Raw genomic sequence first — 21,478 nt, forward strand, 5'->3', positions numbered from 1 at the left:
TGTCTTGTGTGTGTGTGTGTGTGTGTGTGTGTGTGTGTGTGTGTGTGTGTGTGTGTGTGTGGTGCAGGCACATATAAACAAAATGTATCCTCAAATAAGCTAGAAGTCATGTATAGTTTGATGCCATCAGAAAAATATCAGGGACTAAATCAATGATTCTCAGCTGGAGGCAGTATTCTCCCCAGCAGACATTTGGCAAATTCTGAAGATATTTTTAGTTGTCATGACTCAGGGGATGCTACTGGTATCCAGCGGGAAGAGTCCAGGGATGCTGCTAAACATCTCACAACGCACAAAAGAATCCACTTCCTCCATCCTAAAAAGAATTATCTGGACCAAAATACGAATAGTGCTGAGGGTGAGAAACCCTGGGCTAACCTCACCTGGACCTTTGACGCTGTTACACAAGTTGACGATGAGGTCATCCACGATCCTGGAGAGGGACTCAAAATCCGCCACATTGTATGCATGGGTATCATCGGGATCTGTTGCGATCATCTTTAACTCAACTTCATCAGCATTTTTAATACCTTGGGAAAAATGGATATACACAAATTAAAAGCATGTCTCAGGAAAAAATTAATGGAACAAAGCAAATATTTCATGGGCTACCCTTATATATTCAATGTTAACTAGAATGTATGTATGATTTTCCTGAATAATAAAATGATTACATATATAAAATAGAAACAAAAAATAATATAAACTAAAGGCTGTTTTGTTTAGCTTCTAAATGCTTCTAGCACTGATTCCCCACCAACAAGTGTCTCTTCAGTGTTTTTCCTGGAAAGTGAAATAATGGATATCAAAAATAAACATTGTGCTGTGGAAAACCAAACAAGAATTTTCCTGAATCCTATTAGTAGTACATTTGTCCTCTTGATTCATTACTCTCTTCCAAGAAGCCATGTAGTTTCGTCCCATTACAAGGAGAAAAGAAAAACGTGAATGAACTTCCTGGTACGTTATTTTGATGAATAATGTGATGGGGCAAGTGTGTCTGTTTGTTTTTTCATGCTTCAGAAAATATCTTTAACTACAAAAATATCCTCGGCACATCTGTCACCCCTGGGGGCGTGGCAATTCTCGTCAATGCTTACCAACAGCAAACAGTTCCACGCCCTCATCCTTGAGTTTTTTTGAAGGTGCCTCAACGTCATCTTGTGATTTTCCGTCAGTGATGAGAACGCCGATTTTTCGAGCTCGAGGCCTCATGCCAGCTTGGGTCTTGAAGCTCTGTTGGCGAATGAAATTCAAAGCCATGCCTAGTGGGATTGTTAAAAGAGAATCAATCAGTCACATCATTTTTCAGCCACAAGCTTTGACCGAAAGCGAGAGCTGACAGCGCGCTGGAGCATCTGACTCACCTGTGAGGGTATTGCCTCCTTTGTAAGGTAGGTTTGCCACAGCCTGCAACAAGCTCTTCTTGTCTTTGTGAGCATTTAACTGCCACTCTGTTCTGGGGTCCCCGCTATACTGAGCAAGGGCTAAAAGGACACCATTGGCATTAGCATGTATAAAAGAGCATGATGAAGACGTCTAAATGCCTTCAATGTTGTCACACCTACCAATCTGTACTCTTTTGGGGCCAATCTCAAAGACTTCCACGATACGGGAGATGAAGCTCCTCACGGTTCTAAAATTGGCCCGGCCGATGCTCCACGACCCATCCACCAGCAGCACGATGTCTGCTTCAGCCCTGGTGAGACACTCCATCCCTGACACAGCAATCGTGAGACAGCACAAAGTAAGGAGCACATTCTTTGTCGGGTTACTTCCTAGCCGTGCCTCTGCCACCCCCTGGGGGCTCAGTGTCGCCTAACTGTCTCAGTTCTGTGGCTCAGCGATATAATTTGGAGTTGAAGGCTTTGAAAACATGTCCATACGGTTTATTAACCTCAAATAAGAGTCATAGGAACCGTCCATCCCTCCAATAATTATTTCAGTGGAACATCTTTCCTTCATCTTTGACTATATTTCTGGCCGCAATCATAGAACACGGAGACTTAAACCGTCATCGTAAATTTGAATGAGCTCACAAACCCAAAAGGTAAAAAATATAAGTGGGAATGTACAGCCATCTAACGATAAGACAATAATAATTTTAATAAAACTTTTAATGTGATCTAGATTGGATGTTGCATTTTTCTAAATATTCAACGGTCATTAGCAGACAAGTATGAGATGAACTGTTAAAATGTGTAAGCTAGAAAAAGTTTCAGTGAGCCAAAAATATCTTTTAAATTAATTAAAGCCCCCAGTATTACACATATTATGAAGGATTAGGCACATAACTCTTAAAATTAGAAGATTTTGAAGTAAAGATATAGTGTTTAAAAATCTGATAGCTATTATTTAGCTTTTAATTATTTAACTTAATCATCTACTATGTATAACAATCAGGTAGATACAGCTGGTGAGGTCTGCACATTTAAAAAACCAAGAGAGAAGGAAGACAATCTAGAAAAAAGATACAAACAAGTATACAGATTGAGAGCTACAGAGACCACACGCACAAACACTGATACAAAGCTAGGGTGCTTTGGAAAGAGAGAATTATCCCAATATCCTCAGTGCACAAGCTACAAAATAAAAATATAAGTCAGTTAATTAACATCATCATAAGAGAAACAATTGAACATTAATGCAAAACAGCAAGAGTTGACCCTTTCACTTCTTTTATCCACATCCATGTTTTCAAACGCTTTCTCTTCCAGGAGCTTATGTTACCAGCTACAAATTTTTCAACTTCTTGCCATGTTAGCATGTGATCTTTATATTACAAAACAACAACAACAACAACAAAAACTCACTGAGAAAGATTCAGTGATGCCCATCACACTCCAAAGGCGTCACTGCATATTGGACGCTCTATCAGGAATTAGGATTCCCAAGTACTATTCCAAGCACCTAAGGCTTTACAAGTCTGCTCCTGATCTGCCAAGACCTACTCTTTGTTAGCAAATGATTAAAACATTTAGAAGCAAACTCTACCCACCACCCTCACCTGGAAGGATGTTCACAACTAGCTTCATGCGTATCAAAGTTGTAGTCGTGGCAGGAGCAGAAAAGTATGAGGGCTTTATGTTACCATTTTGCTTCCCAAGTCTTAGTTGCCCACCTATTTACGGAACAAAGTGCTGCTTGCTCAGCCCAGACAAATCATTTTTACGATGACTTTAACAAAATAAAACTGCATTTTAATCATTAGAAAGAGATTAAGGATAATGTATCTTAAAGATTAAAGATAAGGTATATTATCATTGTAAAATCTCAACTTTAAATAATACAGTACTATGTAACTAATGCAACACTGACAAGAAAGCCTTAAAAAATGTTGGCAAAAGTGTGCTTAGCTGGATATTTGAAGAATTTTTTAAGTATATGTTACTGAAATAAATTTTAGTGTAAAATTTAATAGTCAGTTTTCATGGTATGAGCCACCTGACAATTCATATTTGAAAAAAGTTGCAAAATACCGACTTTTCCTAGGGGAATGTAACCCAATTTCTTACCAGAGGATAAAACTGGCATTACAGTTGTGTCAGAGAGAGTTGTCATTTCTTGTCCAACAAGTGGTGAACTTTCTCCTCCATCAAACATTCCAAAAACATTTACTTTATAGGTGGTACCTGCCCTGAAATGTTAAAATATATAGTCTGTATGCATAATAACCTCAAGTGGTAGCATTTTTTTTTTTTTTTTCTTTGTTATAAACATTCAACTTGATTTACAAACTTTCATTCAGAGGAACTTATAATACATAACATTGCAGACGAAGGAAACTAATTTCCCTCACGTTCTAGTTTAAGCCCACACTATGAGGTATCAAGGGGAACTAGCCCGCCAGCACTCTAGAGAATACTAGGGGTTCACGGCACCAATTTCCACCTTGCCTTTCCATTAGGTGTAGAATCCACACCTTCCCACTGAGCCAGTCAGGGAAGGATCGGGCTTTCACTCTTATTGCTTCTAAGTGATGGGCTTTAAGAAGACAATTTAAATGTTGTACTTTCAAGGGAACATAAAGCACCTAGCACAGTACCTGGCACGTAGGAGGCTCAATAAATTTCATCCTCCCTATTCCGATAAAAGTAAATATCAAGCATTTATACAGATTTCAATATTGTTGAATGAATCGTTGAAACAAACCAACTTTCCACCAGGCAATGCACAGCAGCCTGTTCTTTTTACTGCGAAGAATGCTGCTGTTCCAACTCAAACCTCCTTCTTTCCCACCACACAGTCTGCGGCAAGAGCGTGCATCAGCCCCCCTTCCCCAATCCTCCCAGCTGAGCCCAAGAGCAAAGGCCTGCCCCCTGACTCCTGCAGCCCACCCTGGGAGATGACGCACACTCGCATCTCAGTGTCAGTCACCTGGGCCTTTCCGGAAGGCATGGGGACTCCTATATTCCCGTAAGGCTGGCTGGTGATAAGCTGCTTTTGGTGAAATCGTGCAGTGTGGATGTTAATTTTTAAAAAGCAGGGTGTTACTGAAGAAACACCATCCCTGATCACTTAATAACAAAAGTCATTAAAAGAGTACAACTGCTCAGGCCTAAATTTGAGTCTCTGAACCCTAACCTCAGCTTCAGCAGCACCAAGAGTGAGAAAGCAACTTTGGCCGATTTTAAATACTCTGCCGGCAAACAGACACATACGTGATCATGTGTGGAATGCACAATCTGTTAACAAAAACGTAATAGAGTTCATTCCTACCTAAGTTCCTCCAAAACAACTGTGTTGTCATATGGTCCAACCACTAACTCCCCCAGTCTTCTGTCATCTCCCGTGGGGTGAAATGTGACCTTGTAACCCTTGACCTCCCCAGGTGCAGGCTCCCAAGTCACCCGGAAGCTTGACATGGTTGGGTCAGATGTTTTGAGGTTTCTGGGTGATTTAAATCGAGAAGCTGTAAAGATAATAGATGTTAAAATATTATCCATAAGCCTAGGCTTTGGGGTTTTTTTTTAAGCCCCTACAACAATAAGTTGAATTCAAAATATCTAAGTGATATGCATGGCAATCACCACAAACAAAATACTTCAAAATATACATTTATAAAAAGGATTAAGTCAGAAAGCACAAGCTATAATACCCAATAAAAATCAGAATAATAGAGTGCTACCCAAGTGGAAGTACAAACAGTACTCACAATTCAGAAGATTAGATTAGCATTAGAACATTAATATGTAGAATCATTTTACCAGGAACTAGATTGGTAAAAATCATATGCTAATTAGGCATCCTACCTAACTATTATAGTATAATTTATTACAGACTCCATTTTAGACATTTACAAATGAAGCAGATGTATTGAAATCTCCCTTTAAAATATTACACACTTTCCCAAAAAAATTATTATGGTTTTATACCTGTTGTTCCTGAACCTTGCCTAAGCTTTCCTTCTCCTGTCTTGTAAACTGGGAGAACTGTGATGTCATACATGGTCTGGGGCTGAAGTCGCTTTAACATTGTTGAGGTGACAGTAGGTGACACCTTGGCAACCATCTGTCTCCCGCCCACACGGGGGCGATACACAACACGGTAGTTGACAACTTTCCCAGGTGCTGGTTTCCAGGTAACTCTCATTGTGTTTTCTGTTTCTTCATCCACTTTCAAGGTTTTCGAATCATCGGATACTGTGAGATGAAAGGAAGATTACAATGTATACTGTGCTGAAAGAAAATGTTTATGTCCACCTCCCCATTTACGTGACAAGAGGCTATGTGTGGTTTCTTAAATACGTACACTATTCCTTTACTTAGCATTGTGAGCTCTCCTAAGTTCAAGATGGCGTGTGAGCCTAATCTCAGCGAGGTCACAGTGAGATGTTTTCTCTTTAACTGGCTAATAACTAAAAAATGGGAATTCATATTGCAAGGATTTCGTATTTGCATTCCAGAGACTTTAGTAAAGAAAACACCCATTTCTGGAGATGAGCTTTTAGAATTTTTATTATATTTCCATCTGTAAAGAATTCCTGTAGAAATTACAGTGTGCAGAATACTAAAAATCATGAATACAGGGTCAGAAATATTCCTTGAATCTTTTCAGAATAAAGAACAATGCATAAACGACTAGCCATAGCGACTGCAGTTAACACCATCCTTTGTGACTGCCGTGAACATGTAAGGCTATCAGCACAAAGGAACAGGAAACTGACACATAAAAATATCTCAGGGGGGGCTTCCCTGGTGGCGCAGTGGTTGAGAGTCCGCCTGACGATGCAGCGGACACGGGTTCGTGCCCCGGTCCGGGAAGATCCCACGTGCCGAGGAGCGGCTGGGCCCGTGAGCCACGGCCGCTGAGCCTGCGCGTCCGGAGCCTGTGCTCCGCAGCGGGAGAGGCCACAACAGTGAGAGGCCCGCGTATTGAAAAAAAAAAAAGAAAAAGAAAAAAGAAACAGCACTACAAATAATGCATATTACAGAATTATTCAAAAGGGACCTTAAAACAGCTATTATAACTATATTCCATATGCTAATGATGGTAGAAGAAATGTTAAGCAAGTTAAGTAAACACATAGAACAAATAAGAAAGACTCAAACCAAACTTCTAGAGGTGAAAAATACAAGGTCTAAGATGAAACATGCACAGGGTGGTATTAAGAGCAGATTAGAAATTGCAGGAAAAAAATTAGCAAACTTGATGACATGATAATAGAAACTATCTAAAATGAAACACAAGGGACCTCCCTGGTGTTGCAGTGGATAAGACTCCGTGCTTCCAATGCAGGGGGCCTGGCTTTGATCCCTGGTCAGGAAACTAGATCCCACATACGTGCTGCAACTAAGAGTTTATGTGCTGCCACATCTAAGGAGCCCAACATGCTGCAACTAAGACCTGGTGCAACCAAATAAATAGATTAAATAAATATTTTTTAAAATAAATAAATAAAAATAAAATGAAACACAAGAAAAGACAAAAGATTGACAAACTGAACAGCACAGCAGTGAGCTGTGTATCTGAAGAAAGTGGGGGGCAATAAATAAAATATTTGAAGAAATAATGGCCTGAATATTTTCGAATTTTATAAAACTATAAACCCACAGATCCAACAATCTCAATGAACCCGAAGCACAAGAAACATGAAAAAACTACACCAAGGCACATCATAAGCAAATTACTTAAAATCAGTATAAAAAGAAAATCTTGACAGCAGCCATATAAGCAAAAGATATGCTATGTACAGAGGGCAAAGGTAAGAATGACAAAATAGGTAAAGAAATTCAATATATGGTTATAAATTAGTTTTCTGAAAGATGCAAGTATAATTTCAACTAAGAGTATATTGGTTGCAATTTTTTAATTTTAGGGTTTAAAGAAAGTAAGAGAATTCTCAGCCAATCCCATTACTTTCTGGAAATATTAAAATTTATTTAGTTAATCCTCAATTCTCTATTACTATTCTCCAGGTAAGTGAATTATTCAAAGAAAAAATATATATTTTCAAACAAAAAATGTAAAGACCTTACATAGGTTTTTGGAAAGAGTATGGGAAAAAATAGCACACAGAACAATCTATTTGTTACAAATGTTGAATAAATCAATGCGTGTCTAACACTTTTCTAGAAAGAGTTCTGCTAAAATATGTTTTCTGACCTCTTGTTTCCATCTCTTCAACTTTTGTTCAGTGGAAAAGGACATCTCTCCCTTACACAAATTTCTCAAACCAATTTCACACAACTCAGAATTGAGAAAAATGGACATTTAAATCTTACGAGTATTGATCTAAAAAGAAACCTATGTCCCCAAAAGAGTGGGATCCCAAACTTTAAAATATTCCCAAATTTAAATATGTTAATAACAGTCAAATATTGTACTTCATACCTTGAAATGCTTCAAGGATCTCAATTTTTAATTAATTCTTTAAAATAGAGGAATTGAAGCTAAATAAAGTCCAACATATCTCGTCTTAGCTTTAATGGGAAACTTTGGATTTTAAGGAGGGGAAAAAAATCCTTGTTGGCTTCCCATAAGGAAAAAGCAAGATTTTTCACTCCATTCATAGGTATGCCACATGCTATAAAATGCTGTTAATACTCCCACTCTAAGTTCTTTTCATGTTTTAGTAACTCTCACAAGATGCTTTCCAACACCCACTGTACCTCTGCTAAACCTGCTGCCATAACTGGAGGGCCAGTAGAAAGTTTCCCATCTGCTGGCTTTCTAGCCACAATTCATGGTTTTCATTGTATCAACAGTCTGCATAGCATGCCTCTGAGTGTCAGGTGAAAACAGAAAATATTTCCTGAAAATATTTCCAAAATGTCTCCTTGGAAGTTTATAAGAAACTCTAAGAGCATGACCCAGTGACTCGACCCAGTTATCCGCACCATTTAGGACTCATCCACCACCTGAATATACTACGCCTGACTCAGATTTCTCAAAGTACTTTCTAAGCTACCTCACTTTCCACAAGGAGAGCAAAGCAAAACACAACAACAAAATGGTAGTAGAACAAAGAAAGGTTCCTGTCTTCCATCTTACTTGCCTAGCTGTTTGAGCAGCTGGCACACCCTCTAGAAAATGTACTTTCATTGCTGCCTAGCATGCTCACAGTTAGAAAGAGGCTTTTCTGTTCACTCACCTTTAAATCAATCAATTAGCCAAGAAATAGTGAAAATGTCTTAGATGCTCAGCTTCTTAGAGATGAAAGTTTATCTAGGATTTCTGCTAATGTACTTGCTTTGGACGAAAACATATCCTCGGGGAGATTTTAAATCCCAAATAAATATCTGAGGACTCAATCTTTTCACAAGAAGAAATGATGGAGGAGAATCTTTGGGAAAAGTTTCCCTCTAAATATATAAATTTTGATAATTTCTCAGCCACGTGAATTGTATCTTCACTCCTACAAATAAATTTAGCTAGATGTGCCATATGTGGCCCAAGTTTACAACACGGCTTCTCTTTACAACGAGTGAATATTTACGAGAAATAGAGATGAATTTGGGCCAGCTTCTTAAACTATATCAGCCAATATATTCAGACACAAGATTTCAATCACTACCCTGGAAACCAATCATGTGACTATCTGAGAAATATGCCCTTTCTTGTATTTAAATCTCCTATCAGGAGTTTGATTTTTTTAATCCGGTTAATTTTGACACCGATTTAAGCTTAGACATATCCAACTGAGTTTGTCAGTGATAAAAAAAAAAAAAAAAAAAAAAAAAAAAATTTTGAGAGTATAACAGTAGAGGAGAGGTGAAATACAAAAGGAAAAAAGACAAAGTCATCAAATTTTTAAGCTCATTAAACATAACAACTGGACTAATTTTAAAGTTCTGATAGTTTTGCTTTATATTAGAAATTGGGTTAGTCAATATCATAGTTAAAATGGCCATAAACAGAGAACTCACCAAAAGATTTTCATTGAAGGACAACCTAAAATCAGGATACTGGACTTCATTGAAATTGCTCATGGTGTTTCCCTCTCTCCTCCTTTGGCAGAAAAACCACCCCTTTCCTCCAATTCTTTCTAATAAAAGGAAATGCAAGGGTGCCCCAATCTTTCCCCTTTTCCTAAAATCCTCCCAAACAATAGGAATAAACTTTTCTCCTATAAATACTTAGAAATGCCCATCCTTAACAAATTACATTTTAGGAAAGACAATTAAGAAATACCGACATGCCTCTCACTAGCCACCTGATAATAAATGATGAGAGGGTGATTCAAAATTTTTCACAAGAAAGAATATTAATGAGATTAAGGTAAATTTTAGCCTCCAGAAACCTGAGTAGACTTGATTTAGCCTCCCCAAACATAGTAAAAATAATCTAGGATTAGTCTTGGGTGTATAACAATCATAGTCTCAATAGCCACATCATTCATCAACCTTCTCTAAGTAGCTATATAGGCACTATGCTTGGTGCTTTGCCCACTGTTATTTCATTTAATCCTCAAGACAATCTGAGGCTACATTCTACACATTAGGAAACTGAGCTCAAAGAAGGTTCAAGAACTTGCCCAAGGTAATATAGTTATAAATGTGTCTGAATTGTCTTTGTCTCCATAGCTTCTGATCTTTATACTAGCTGAGCTTCTTATCTAGTTGATCTTTCCACCAGAAAAAAAAAGAGAGAGAGAGAGAAAGAGAGACTGAGAGAGAGACAAACACAGTTCACCTTTGAACAATGAAGGTTCGAACTTCGAGGGTCCACTTATACACGGATTTTTTTCACTAGCAAATGCTACAGGACTACATGATCCAAGGTTGGTTTTTTCCTGAGATGCAGAGGAAAGCTCAGATAAGCAGAGCCGACTATAAACTATACTCAGATTAACCCCCACATTGTTCAAGGGTCAACTGTGTAGGTAGTTGGAAGGGATTCAATATTTCAGACTTTGATATAATTTTAGATACAAAACAAACCTGAATTTGCACCACATTCATTAAAGGTCCTAATTTTTTAGTCCCCATTTGTCACATAAGGAAAAAATGCAAGTGGTTATCATGAGCTGATAGCTATTAGGTAGCACCAACACACTCAAACCCCCTCGGAATGTTACCTACATTCAGTTGTGGCTTCTCCACTCAAAGGTTCTCCTTCTCCGCTACTGTAAGTTGCAAATACTGAAACTCTGTATTTTGTTTCTGGCTGCAGATTTTCTATGATGGTATGAATTGCATCTCCAGGAAGACTCTTCTCTCCAGCCTCAATATCATCATACAGCGATTTCCAAGAGACCCTGTAACCGCGAACCATTCCTGGAGCAGATGTCCAGTAAGCGCCAATCGATGTGTCAGTGATATCTTTAGTAACCAAATCCTGAGGTGAACCACGCTCTAGAATAGAAATGGAAGGGGGATCATTTTTTAATGTCTACTATACATGTAAATACTCCTTCATCCTAGTAGACATCCTGATCTGCTGGAGTCAGTTTGTCTAAAGTTGCCCATTTCTTCCTTCTAAGCTGTCTGTCCTATTCTGTCAGTGGAACAGAAGATGGGATTAAACTTTAGAATTATACCTGATTTCTGCCTATCACCCTGGCCCCCATATGTCCAATCAGATTGAAATGTGCTTCAGGACAAGAATGGCATCGAAATATGAAGAAGTACATGCCTAAAAAACAATTCCAAAGGAAAAGAACGCATCTAAATCCCCAAATTTTACAGTTCGGTTCTCCTTATTGTGCACAAAGATCTTTATTTCTTCACCATCATCTTTTCCTCTCATCTTATTTAAATAACTCAGTTTCAACATACCACTTCCAATAACTCCAACAATCTCATATCACTTGCAAATCTTAATTCCAACAATCCTTTTTGGGAGGAAACTCTATTCACAAAGCTAAAAAAGCAGCAATGCAAAATTTCAATTATAGCTTAACCCTAAGGAAACTAAAAACCACCAATTCTTCTGGAAAATCTAAAAGCAATTAGTCATCAAAATAAAACACACCACTTGTTCTAGCCGATCGAAAATGCCTGCTGCTAAATTTTGGCTCTCTCACTAAAAAAAAAAGTACAACCCAAACGGAAAAATACAGCAACCTTGACTTAATAGGAGACACAGATGTCTACCAATAAAACCCTAACTTTCCATAATTTAAATGTACGATAAATATACAGGTCACTTTATATTGGCTACCTTTACTAGGGTTTATGCCACAGTATGACACAAATATAAAACTATCTGCTTCTACAGCATACATTTTACCAGTAATTGTTGTGTATTCAAGAAAATGATATATAACGCTGCTACAAGAATGTTGAAGACTGTTATTTCACTTGAATCAGAGTAAAAATGAATATCTTTAAAATACTCATAATTATTTAAATTTCAGTACATAAAGATAACAGTAAATGCAAAAGAAATCTTAGTGGACAAAAACCTATCATATATGGTAGATTACAGAGGGAAAAATAAATAAAATGGGAGCTGGGCATCCTACCAGACCCCAAGATGAAATGGAAAATTCTAACTCCATTATAAATAACTTCAACTGCTGACAGGACATCTCATCTTTGGAGGGAAATTAGTTACATATTTCACTGCAACCTAGAATATTTATTTTCAAGAACATACTGACTTCCTTCCCCCAGTACTTGAGGCTAATCTTCATTTGAAGGTCTTCTTTAATTGTATTTGCTACTTAAATGGTCACACATCTTTACATCTTCTCTATTTACAGGAACATAAACAAACTGTTTCTTTGGTTGGGTTGGGTTGGGTTGGGTTTGACTTGGTTGTTGGGTTTCTTTTTTTTTGCTTTTTACTTTGTTTTGATCATCGACAGCCCAACTACTGGTCTCTAAGTTTTAAATCTGCAGCATGTTTCCTTGCTTGATATACACCACATCCTTTTTTCATATGTGCCTCTTCACTTAAATTTCCTAAGTTGCAGTTAGCAACAACTGTGGTGAAATAATACTTGAAAGTACTTGAAAGTGATTCTGAAATTAAGTGAGCTAATGAGCTGCATTAATAACATTCCCAGAAAAGTATAAGACAAAGTTAGCTTAGAACATGGGAATTATTTTCCAAATTAACACTGCAGTAATTTACAAACAATAATTTTAGTTTCTAGTTTTCCCAAAGGTTATGCTTCTCAGCCTGTTTTTCTCCCTGCTTTCTATAGCACCGAATTTGTGACATTGTTTATTTCCATGGCAACACGACATCAATCTCACAAACACAGGCTAATGATTTCACTGTGAGAAAATAATAGGAAGGGAACTGTGGTTGAAGCAAAAATACATTCACAAAGATACTTCTGGGCTACAAACAAAAGAAGCCTAGCTCACGAGACATGTATTCCCATGGATTTTAATCAACTATGTTAACACTCTCAAGACCTGGAAAGCTAGAACAAAATATTAGTAAAACTGCAGTAAAGGCCTTTGCAAGGTTTGTCAACGTCCTGGAAAGAATCTGTAAAACCACTTTTTAAGATTCAAATAAAATATTAGCTGAAAAATATTCCTGAGTTCCAGTTAATGGCATGACAACACTAATTCAAGTGAACACTAAGTAAATTCTCAATCACAGAAAAAAATCCTCAAAAAATTATAGTTTCTGCCTCGCGCATAAAGGCATTACTGGCAGGCACTGGTACTGCAACATTGCATGTTCACGACAAAGAAATATGGAATCCAAAGAAAGAAAAAAGACACCTCAAATCAGAAGCCAAGATTGAAAAGATAAACTGCTTCAGTGGGTTTCTTGTTATGTCAATCAGTCAATTTGATCAAAATAATCCTAAATATTAAGTTTATACTGTTGTAAAATGCATTGAAAAACCGTTTTTCCCCAAAAAGCGGGGGAGTTGGGTTTTCAAGCTGTTGCATTACAACCAAGAATCTTGAGAATATGGTGTACTCGTGACAAGTCTATTTTATCAGACCTATAACCCCTGAAGTTTTAAAAAATGGAAACTTGGCTTGGCCAAATATTAACTTACAAAAAAAGCAGCACCCTGTGATATGACTGGCAGGCGGCCAAATGGCCAAGCTGGTCTGGGGACCTGGTGAGCAGGCCATCACCTCCTGGGGCCCTGGGACCCTCAGCAACGCAATAATTGGACTGGACCTGATCAGATACACAGAATCACCCAGAGAGCTAAAGGCTCGGCCATGCCCAGATCAATTAAATTGGAGTATCTGGAGGTGTGCCTGAGCCCTGATGTTTTCTAAAAATCTTTTCAGTCTCCTCTGTGATCCTAATTCCTCCACGATTCTCTACCCTTTTCTCATTTGGGGGCTTTTATTTGGAAGTTGTTTGGTCAGTGTGGGAAGGAACCCTCACACTCGCTTTCACTCTGAAATGAGAGACAGGTGTGGTGAAATAAAGGCCAGTGTGATTAAAGCAAAGCTGGTCAAAATTGGCGGACACAGGGACGCCGTGTGGGACGGCGCGATGGCTCCTATATAGCATGGGTCTATGGCCACACACAACAAGTCACTCTTTAGGTAGTGGCACGTGCCCAAGGCTGACCCTCGGAGAACGGAGAAGTTGACTGAAGCCTCTCATCACACACTTTCCATCCCATAACATGAGTGGGATGTTCACCGCTGTCTCCTCCCCTCTATCCTGCGTCAGAAGGAAATAGCTCTCAATGCATGCTTCTTCTTGAAGCGTTGATCACATTTTCCTGTGAATGAGGTTTGACCCAAGTGTTACCTAGCCAGGCATTTGCTTTGGTTTAATATATTGAATTGTAGGTTTTGTCCTCAAACTATGGAACTTCAGACATCAGTAGCTACAGAAAGAGATTATTTGGCTTGGATTGGGTTTGCGAGAGTCTCTTTTTAGTGTACCTGGGAAGGAGGAGGAAAGAGAGAGGAATAAGAAAGATGTGAGAAGACCAGTATATAGCCTCTGTCCAGCAAAGGTTACCATTCTTCAAAAGGGGAAGACACAGAAACAGTGGCAGTGAGCAGAAACCAACTCCAGGAGACTTTTTGCCACTTTGTCTCAACGTTTCCCCAAACGTGGACCCACTTCTGCACCAGCAAAGGCTCGCCTGTTTTGAGTTCCACTTCTCCCTTTGCCCCAAGACTTACAAATATATGCTTTATGATGTTTGGGTTTGTTCATGTTTTTTACCTAAGTGACATTGTTTTCTATAATTTAATCTCATGGTACTTGTTTTCTGCTGTTCCGAACCATATGCCTGCACTTTGCATATAACTTTTACCTCTGGGAATAGAATTTCCGGCAATCGTTTCAAACAAGTCATCTTCTGCAATGACAGCATTCCTTCATCTCTATTCCTTTGATTCCTTCTCAATAGTTCTCCCTTCTACTCTGTTCTGCCCAGTATAGTACCAGGATAGATGCAAGGAATAACAATGCTTTTCTGTCATAAATTTAAACAAACAAAATTCATCAGTTTTTGAAGTTTTGATATTCAGTATTTCTGATCTGATTACAGAACATACTCACATATATTCAAAAGGCATCATTTCTGGTGCCTGCGTGCATGCATCTCTGTGCTGCTGAGGCAAGTAATTAGACAGGTGCATTTCTCATGATCTGAACATCCACAAGGGGTTGATTCTACTTTTTCCACAGATGAGGCCAAAGAACTAAGGCCTCATTTAAGTAACTTTCCTACATTTCCTTAGCTCTTTTCCATTTGCTTTCTAAAAAGCGAATCGTCATCCAATTCAAATATAATTATACACAAATTAGCCAATGATGATAACTGAAATATTAGTCATTATGAAATGAAACTCTATTTTCACCTTATAGATTGTTCCAGCCGGCTTTCATTGAGTTTCTCGTACCACTTTCAAAAATAGAAGTTAAATTGAAAATGTAATGTAAACCCTCTTCTGAATCAATTTGTCTTTTCCGTTAGAGCCCAGCTCAAAGTCATCCAACTTTCCACAGCAGAATACAGAAGACCTGCTCTGGATAACGTTCATGTGGAAACACACTTGATTTACAACCAACGACTTGGAGTCACCATTCCAAAGGACAAAGTTCACTATTGACCAGTTAACTTAATTACTTTAAGCAGCACATAGTTCTATAAAACCCCTAAACAATTAAATGGACCTTCAACCTCAAAGCCCAGGTGAGATTTCTTCCGTAAGTGTCACCTCTCTGATGTAATATAGATTTTTCTCTGATAAGCCACTGATTTGCAGAAAAGAAAATATGAATTACTGTTTGGTGATTGTGCTAAAGTTCCCTGGAAACATCAGAGTTGTTATACCTAGAATGTATGATTTTTCAAATTATGAGACAGCAGTAAATCTAGGATAACATAGAGGCCTTATTTAGTCCATCTTGGAGGGGCCCCTTGGAGGGGCCCCATGTCACTCAGCATCTTGCAGAAGAATTCCTGTGATGTGCTAAAAACCTCATTGTAACAGAATGTCAGCTGAGTTAGCTTGCTTTGACGTATAGGAAGCCATTCAAGTGTAGGACACTGGAGAGTTGCTATGGCAACTGAAACAAAGGAAATTCTGAAAAAATCATCTTTTCCATAGCCAAAAAACACACTCAAAAATAAAAGAACTGTATTATTCCAAAACTGAAATTTTCATTCACTTGTGGCAAATCTCTGAATTAAAATGGGCATTACTCATTTCGAGGTTTATAAGGGCAGGTTTCCCTCTCTGTAAACACTAACAGTGACAACCAAAAGTTCTTTCAAGACTTAAAGTTCATTTACATGTACAGCACTGTTTTAGTAAATTACATGAAACCCACTTTAACAACAACAGGAGAAAGAAACAATGTTAATCAAAGCTAATAGTTTGTGCTCAGATCCCTCTGAAGTCTGGATCTGAAATGGTAATAAACTCTGCCTTTGTGATTCTGTTTCATACAGTACTGAGGCCAACTGTGAACTTCCCCAACGCCAATGCTAATAAATCTCTCTTCCAGGGACAGGGGAATTTTCTGATCATTGGCGACATTTCAAGAAAGCACTAGGAAACAGATTCAAGTTAGGGATGGTTGTAGACCACACTAATTTTTTTTTTTAATTCTTTTTTAATTGAATAGAATGCACTTCAGTCAATCTATAACGTTTTCGACCCACAGAATGCCCTTGCTGGCTGAGCCATGCCACTGGACGGAAGAAACATTCCTTCAAGGTCTGCTCTAACCACCTCCTCTCCCCAGAGAAAAAAGAGATTAGAAAAACAGCAACCCTCAAAAGCAGTTGCCTGGCTCTGTTTCTGGGCTTTCCATTCCCTGCATTTACCATCATATCCTATTCCTGTATATGGTATGTGGATTTGGCTAGGTTAATATAATAAAACGAAATAGAATAACCAGGGGCAAAAATCTATTATTTTCACTTAGTCACAACTACGCTTTCCCATATTCCTCAAGTTTACCACACATCATGCAATGAGATAAGTAAGTTAATAAAATCAGGCTGGCAGCACTTTCTCTAATCCTTCACTATAGTAAAGAGCTTTGGTGTCAATGGAAAAAAATCTACTCTTACAACTTAGTTATGAATTAACTATATTTTTAAAGGGAACTTGCAAATCATCTAGCTTTCTTCCTTCTCAGGGAATGGGAAACAGTAATTTTTAAATTTCTTTGACTACCTGTGCATCTTCCGTCGAGATTATTTCTGATCAGATACATGTGTGTGCACACTCACACATGCACACAAGTTGTTAGGTTTTCTATACCACATGTGCAAAGGCATAAAATTATAAACAATTTAGCTATACACCTGGCCTAGAAAAATCATCACCCAGTAGTATATGTCTGCTGTTAAGTTAAAATGTGCATTTTATTTTCTAAAAATTGGTAATACATTATTCTTAGTAAAGATGCCTTAATCTTTAGAATCAAGATTTTTGACTGAATATAAATATATTTTTAAAGTAAGAAATGCAGAAGAATTGCAGCAGGTTAAAAGGTACAAACAGAAGTAAAACTATTAAATTATTTCTAAGATATCCTTTATAAGGGAGAAATGTTCGCAAATATAAATAATCTCCAACTATTCTATAAAAATAAAAGCTCAAAAGTTGATCCTCAAAAAATCCTATGAATAATCTACGTTGAAAGCCTGTAGAAAGCACATGAGAAAGAGAACTTCAAAGGTCAAAAGAAAAGGACAATCTTCTCAGAAATTCTGAATGTTGCCCCAGATATGAAGATCACATGCTTTTGTTGTTTGGATTATGTCTCCGTAATTAAGGCAATTTCCATTTCTCTCATGATTTTCAAAACTTTAGAGTAACCAATCAATATCTTTGAAATACTTACAAAAGCTGTATTTTTAGATATCAGTTCTAAAGTGAATGTTGTTTCCCCTTGATGAATTTCATATACGTGGGGTATTTTATTTAGAGTTCCCAAAGCGTTTCACTTACATTCTCCCATTTGATCTCCACAGTAAGTCTGGGAGGAAGGGGGAACAGTGGTCATCCCCTCTTTATAGATGGGTAAACTGAGGCTCAGCAGGGTTAAGGGATTATTTCAAAGTCACATGGCAAGGTAGCCAAACCAGGACTCTTCTGATAATCAGTACTTTACGCACTGATATTTAATCTTTCGTTTAATAATAAATCTCACAGAGTATTGGACTTAAAGTCTTGATGACTATTAGAGATAGAATTTTGATTAGAATGTTTTTGTCTATCTGTTTTTATTTCTTGACTAAGTCTTGTCGTTTTAATCAAAACTGCCTCTTGTAGGCCTCGTCCCTGTTAATCATAACATATACAGTCCTCCAAGCTCTTGGATTCACTAAATTTGATGGATATTCTGCCTAATATCACTGTGATCTCACATTACAAAAGATACTTCGGATTTATTTTCTTCCTACAATTATTTCAAATAAGTCATAGAAAAGACGGTGATAACAAAAGGAAAGCTATACCTGATCTCCCATTGAGGCCCCCAACTACGGAACTGAGTCATCATTGTAACCATCCACGGTAATTCTTTTTAACACTACAATCCATTCTCATTGTGGTTCAGTTAAATTTGTATTTTCTCTCACACAGGACTTACTTTGTGGTTGTGGTGAGTCAAATCTAAGCTGCCATTATAGTTCAAAAGAGCCTAAGAAATACAAAGCCCTCTGACAATGAACTCCAGAGAACCAAGGAAACAGCTCCGGTCTTGATGGTTCTTCCTAAGTACTGCATTAACTTTGAACTTCCAACACTGAACTGAATTTTAGAGATCATTTAGAAAACAAATAAACAGTAACTTGGATTCTCACAGTTTTCAAGCTATTATGAATGCTTATATGCATGGTGCATGAAAAGAGGCTGAGAGTCAAAAAAGGTTTCTGCCTGCTCCTGGGTGATGACAGCAGCCGTGTTACCTCGGGCAATCCAAACCCTCTTCCTCCGCAAATGTTTCCCAAGGCCCCTTCCCACCCAAGTGTCACACACCTATTCTCCATTTAACCAGCCCATGGCATTGCAGACACATTTCTACGGCCTTACCATGCACTCAGCTCCCCAATACACTTCTCCCCAACCAAATTTAATTTTTTCAGTAGCTTACATTCTACGTCTCTGAATAAGAGGCAGTTTTATGACTACTTATTTTTCAATACAAATTCCTTTTAAGAAAAAGGATCGCACATTCCCAGATTCCATTCTCGGAAAACATTTTCAGCTCCCTAAATGCGATCGCAAGCAAGCTCAGGGATTTCTATAAAATATGACGGTAATTACCTTCAAGCGTTGCCCCTTCTCCAAAAAGGGCATCTCCAGCCCCGGATGCATACAAGGCTGTCACGGATAAGGCATACTGTGTCCCTTCGTTTAATCCTCTCAGGACAGTATTGGCTGTGTCTCCCTTCACAGTGACCTCTTGAGTCTCGCCTCCTGCCACGGGGGTGTATGTGACGAGATACTGTTTCACTTTTCCTGGTGCCCGAGTCCAAGATAATTTCATAGTTGATGTCGTAGGGTCAGAAACTCTTAAATCTCTTGGGTTCCCTCTAACTTCATTAAAAAATAACAACAACATCAAAACTCATTATTTAATAAAATGACTTAAAATATACTTTGTTGCTTTATATATATATAGCAACAAAGTATATTTAAAGTATATATGAAATCAAATTTATATCCTAGGTGAGATTATGGCTATTGTAACTATTGACTAGCCAGAAGAGTTAAAGCATCTCTAAATTGGTCCCTATGTGCCAGTAGAAACAAAGCAAAAGCCATCTAACTCCTCTTCTGTATTTACACATGCTAAAGTCTTTCATGTTAGAATCTTTCATGTAAAAAACTTCAATGTTTTCTCTAAAAGTGGAACAACGCACTATAAAGTGTATACGTGCTGATTAGTATCACAATGGAGATTTTAACTCTGCTTAAGAAATTATCAATAAAAAGGGTTTGTTAGCATAATGCTATGAACGTCTAAATGTGATGGCCATGAAATGCACCAATGTGATAAAAATGATAAATGATAAAAATAATGCCGTCCCTAGAAAAAATATATGAGAGGAAACAGCCCAAACGAGGTCAAGTCTTGGATAAAACTCAAGGGCTGCCCATCTCTTTGCAACTATGTTTGGCTTTTCATGCCTTTCCTGGTAGAGTGGCCATGTGGTCTCTGAAGGGTCTCAAGGCACCCAAGTCTATGACTCTCCCCACCAGGCACACATGGCCAGCCACTCTAACTCCAGAAAATAGAAAGATGAAGGGTCACTGGGTCTTTTTCTGGTGCCTGGCACAAAGAGCCCTAGGTCCCCAACTGGAAAGAGGGAAAGAGAAGTGACTTCCCAGAGAGAAGAGAGGAGGAAGAGAGCAGGTGGAAAGAGAAAGTGTCTCTGCAGGAGAGGCTAATTAGCTAGGCTGCACCAGGAGGGAAGTAGTGACGCAGGCCCAGCTAGAACGTGAGTGTCTGCACAAGGGCAAGAAAGTCCACAAACTCAGATTCACCACTGATGAGCAACAGGACTCTGAGCTATTATTTAGTTCCCTTAGCCTCAATTTCTTTTGTAGAACTAGGATAAAAAAGTAACAACTTCATCGATTCTATGCAGGGATTAAATGAGATAATATATGAAAAGCTCTCTGCACAGAACCTGATACAAATAGATGCTTAATAACTTCATTATTGCTAATATGTAATTATTATTATTTTTTAAAAACTTACAGATAAGGAATAAAGTGAAAATTAAGAGTGTCTTAATTTTCCTCAATGAAACCACACATTAAATATTAATAATTTGCAACTAATATCAGAATCTATCCTAGGAGCCTAACCATTCCATTTAAATAAAAACATGTTAATATTCTTAAATCTCCCTGAAGAAACAATATGTAATCTCTCTCAATGGTACGTAACGGTTTGATTTTTAATCCCTAGTCATCCTTCAGTTTATATTAGAATATTTAATAATATTATTTTAAAAGAATATTTGGACCATCTCATAGCATTCAGGTTCTTTTGACACCGATAAATGCTGTCATGAGTGAGTCAAATATCTGAGTAAGTCAAGTCTAATAGGACTACCATCGAAGATACTCAGATAATTGAGACAAAGTGTCTCATGGCCCATAGCATCTGCATAGTTGTCCAAAGCTGCTCCTACAGTCTAAGATTTCAGTTGTTACCAAATGATGAGCATATTTCCTCTACCTTCTTCAGTGGCTGCATTTCCAGTCAACGGAGAGCCAGATCCTGAGAAATATTCAGGAATTACAGATACTTCATATTTTGTGTCTGGAGTCAGGTTCTCCAGCGTCCTCCTCCTCTGATTGGCTGGGCTGGTAACCTCTTTGCTTTCTCCACCAGCAACTGGTCTATAGATAATTCGATACCTTAAGACTCTCCCCGGAGCCTGAGTCCAGGTAATTTTAAAGCTATCTGTAGTCTCATCCGTCACCTTTAGGTTTCGAGGTGCTCCTTTTACTGAAATTTAAAAAATAATAAGTTGACTGATTTTATGTGAAAAATAAAACACTAGTTTTTTTTTTGTTTTTTTTTTTTTTTTTTCTTTTTAGAAGTCTATAGCCTGCTATTGACCATTCTGGGGTTTACTTACAAGAATCCAAAT

General features: G+C 38.0%; 1 protein-coding gene across 1 annotated transcript in view; it reads right to left on the bottom strand.

The window, feature by feature from the left end:
• COL12A1 (collagen type XII alpha 1 chain) overlaps positions 1 to 21,478 on the bottom strand; it is a 118,780-nt gene that overhangs the window by 76,324 nt on the left and 20,978 nt on the right. The window contains exons 11-20 of the mRNA XM_007456595.1: positions 21,061 to 21,333; positions 19,134 to 19,406; positions 10,524 to 10,796; positions 5,376 to 5,642; positions 4,720 to 4,912; positions 3,516 to 3,637; positions 1,569 to 1,718; positions 1,368 to 1,487; positions 1,101 to 1,265; positions 384 to 530 (exon numbers count right to left, since the gene is read on the bottom strand). Of these exons, the coding sequence (XP_007456657.1) occupies positions 384 to 530; positions 1,101 to 1,265; positions 1,368 to 1,487; positions 1,569 to 1,718; positions 3,516 to 3,637; positions 4,720 to 4,912; positions 5,376 to 5,642; positions 10,524 to 10,796; positions 19,134 to 19,406; positions 21,061 to 21,333 (1,983 nt within the window). The remainder of the gene's footprint in view (positions 1 to 383; positions 531 to 1,100; positions 1,266 to 1,367; positions 1,488 to 1,568; positions 1,719 to 3,515; positions 3,638 to 4,719; positions 4,913 to 5,375; positions 5,643 to 10,523; positions 10,797 to 19,133; positions 19,407 to 21,060; positions 21,334 to 21,478) is intronic.

Source organism: Lipotes vexillifer, unplaced genomic scaffold (genome assembly GCF_000442215.2).
Source record: "Lipotes vexillifer unplaced genomic scaffold, Lipotes_vexillifer_v1.1 scaffold1226, whole genome shotgun sequence".
NCBI lineage: Eukaryota > Metazoa > Chordata > Mammalia > Artiodactyla > Lipotidae > Lipotes > Lipotes vexillifer.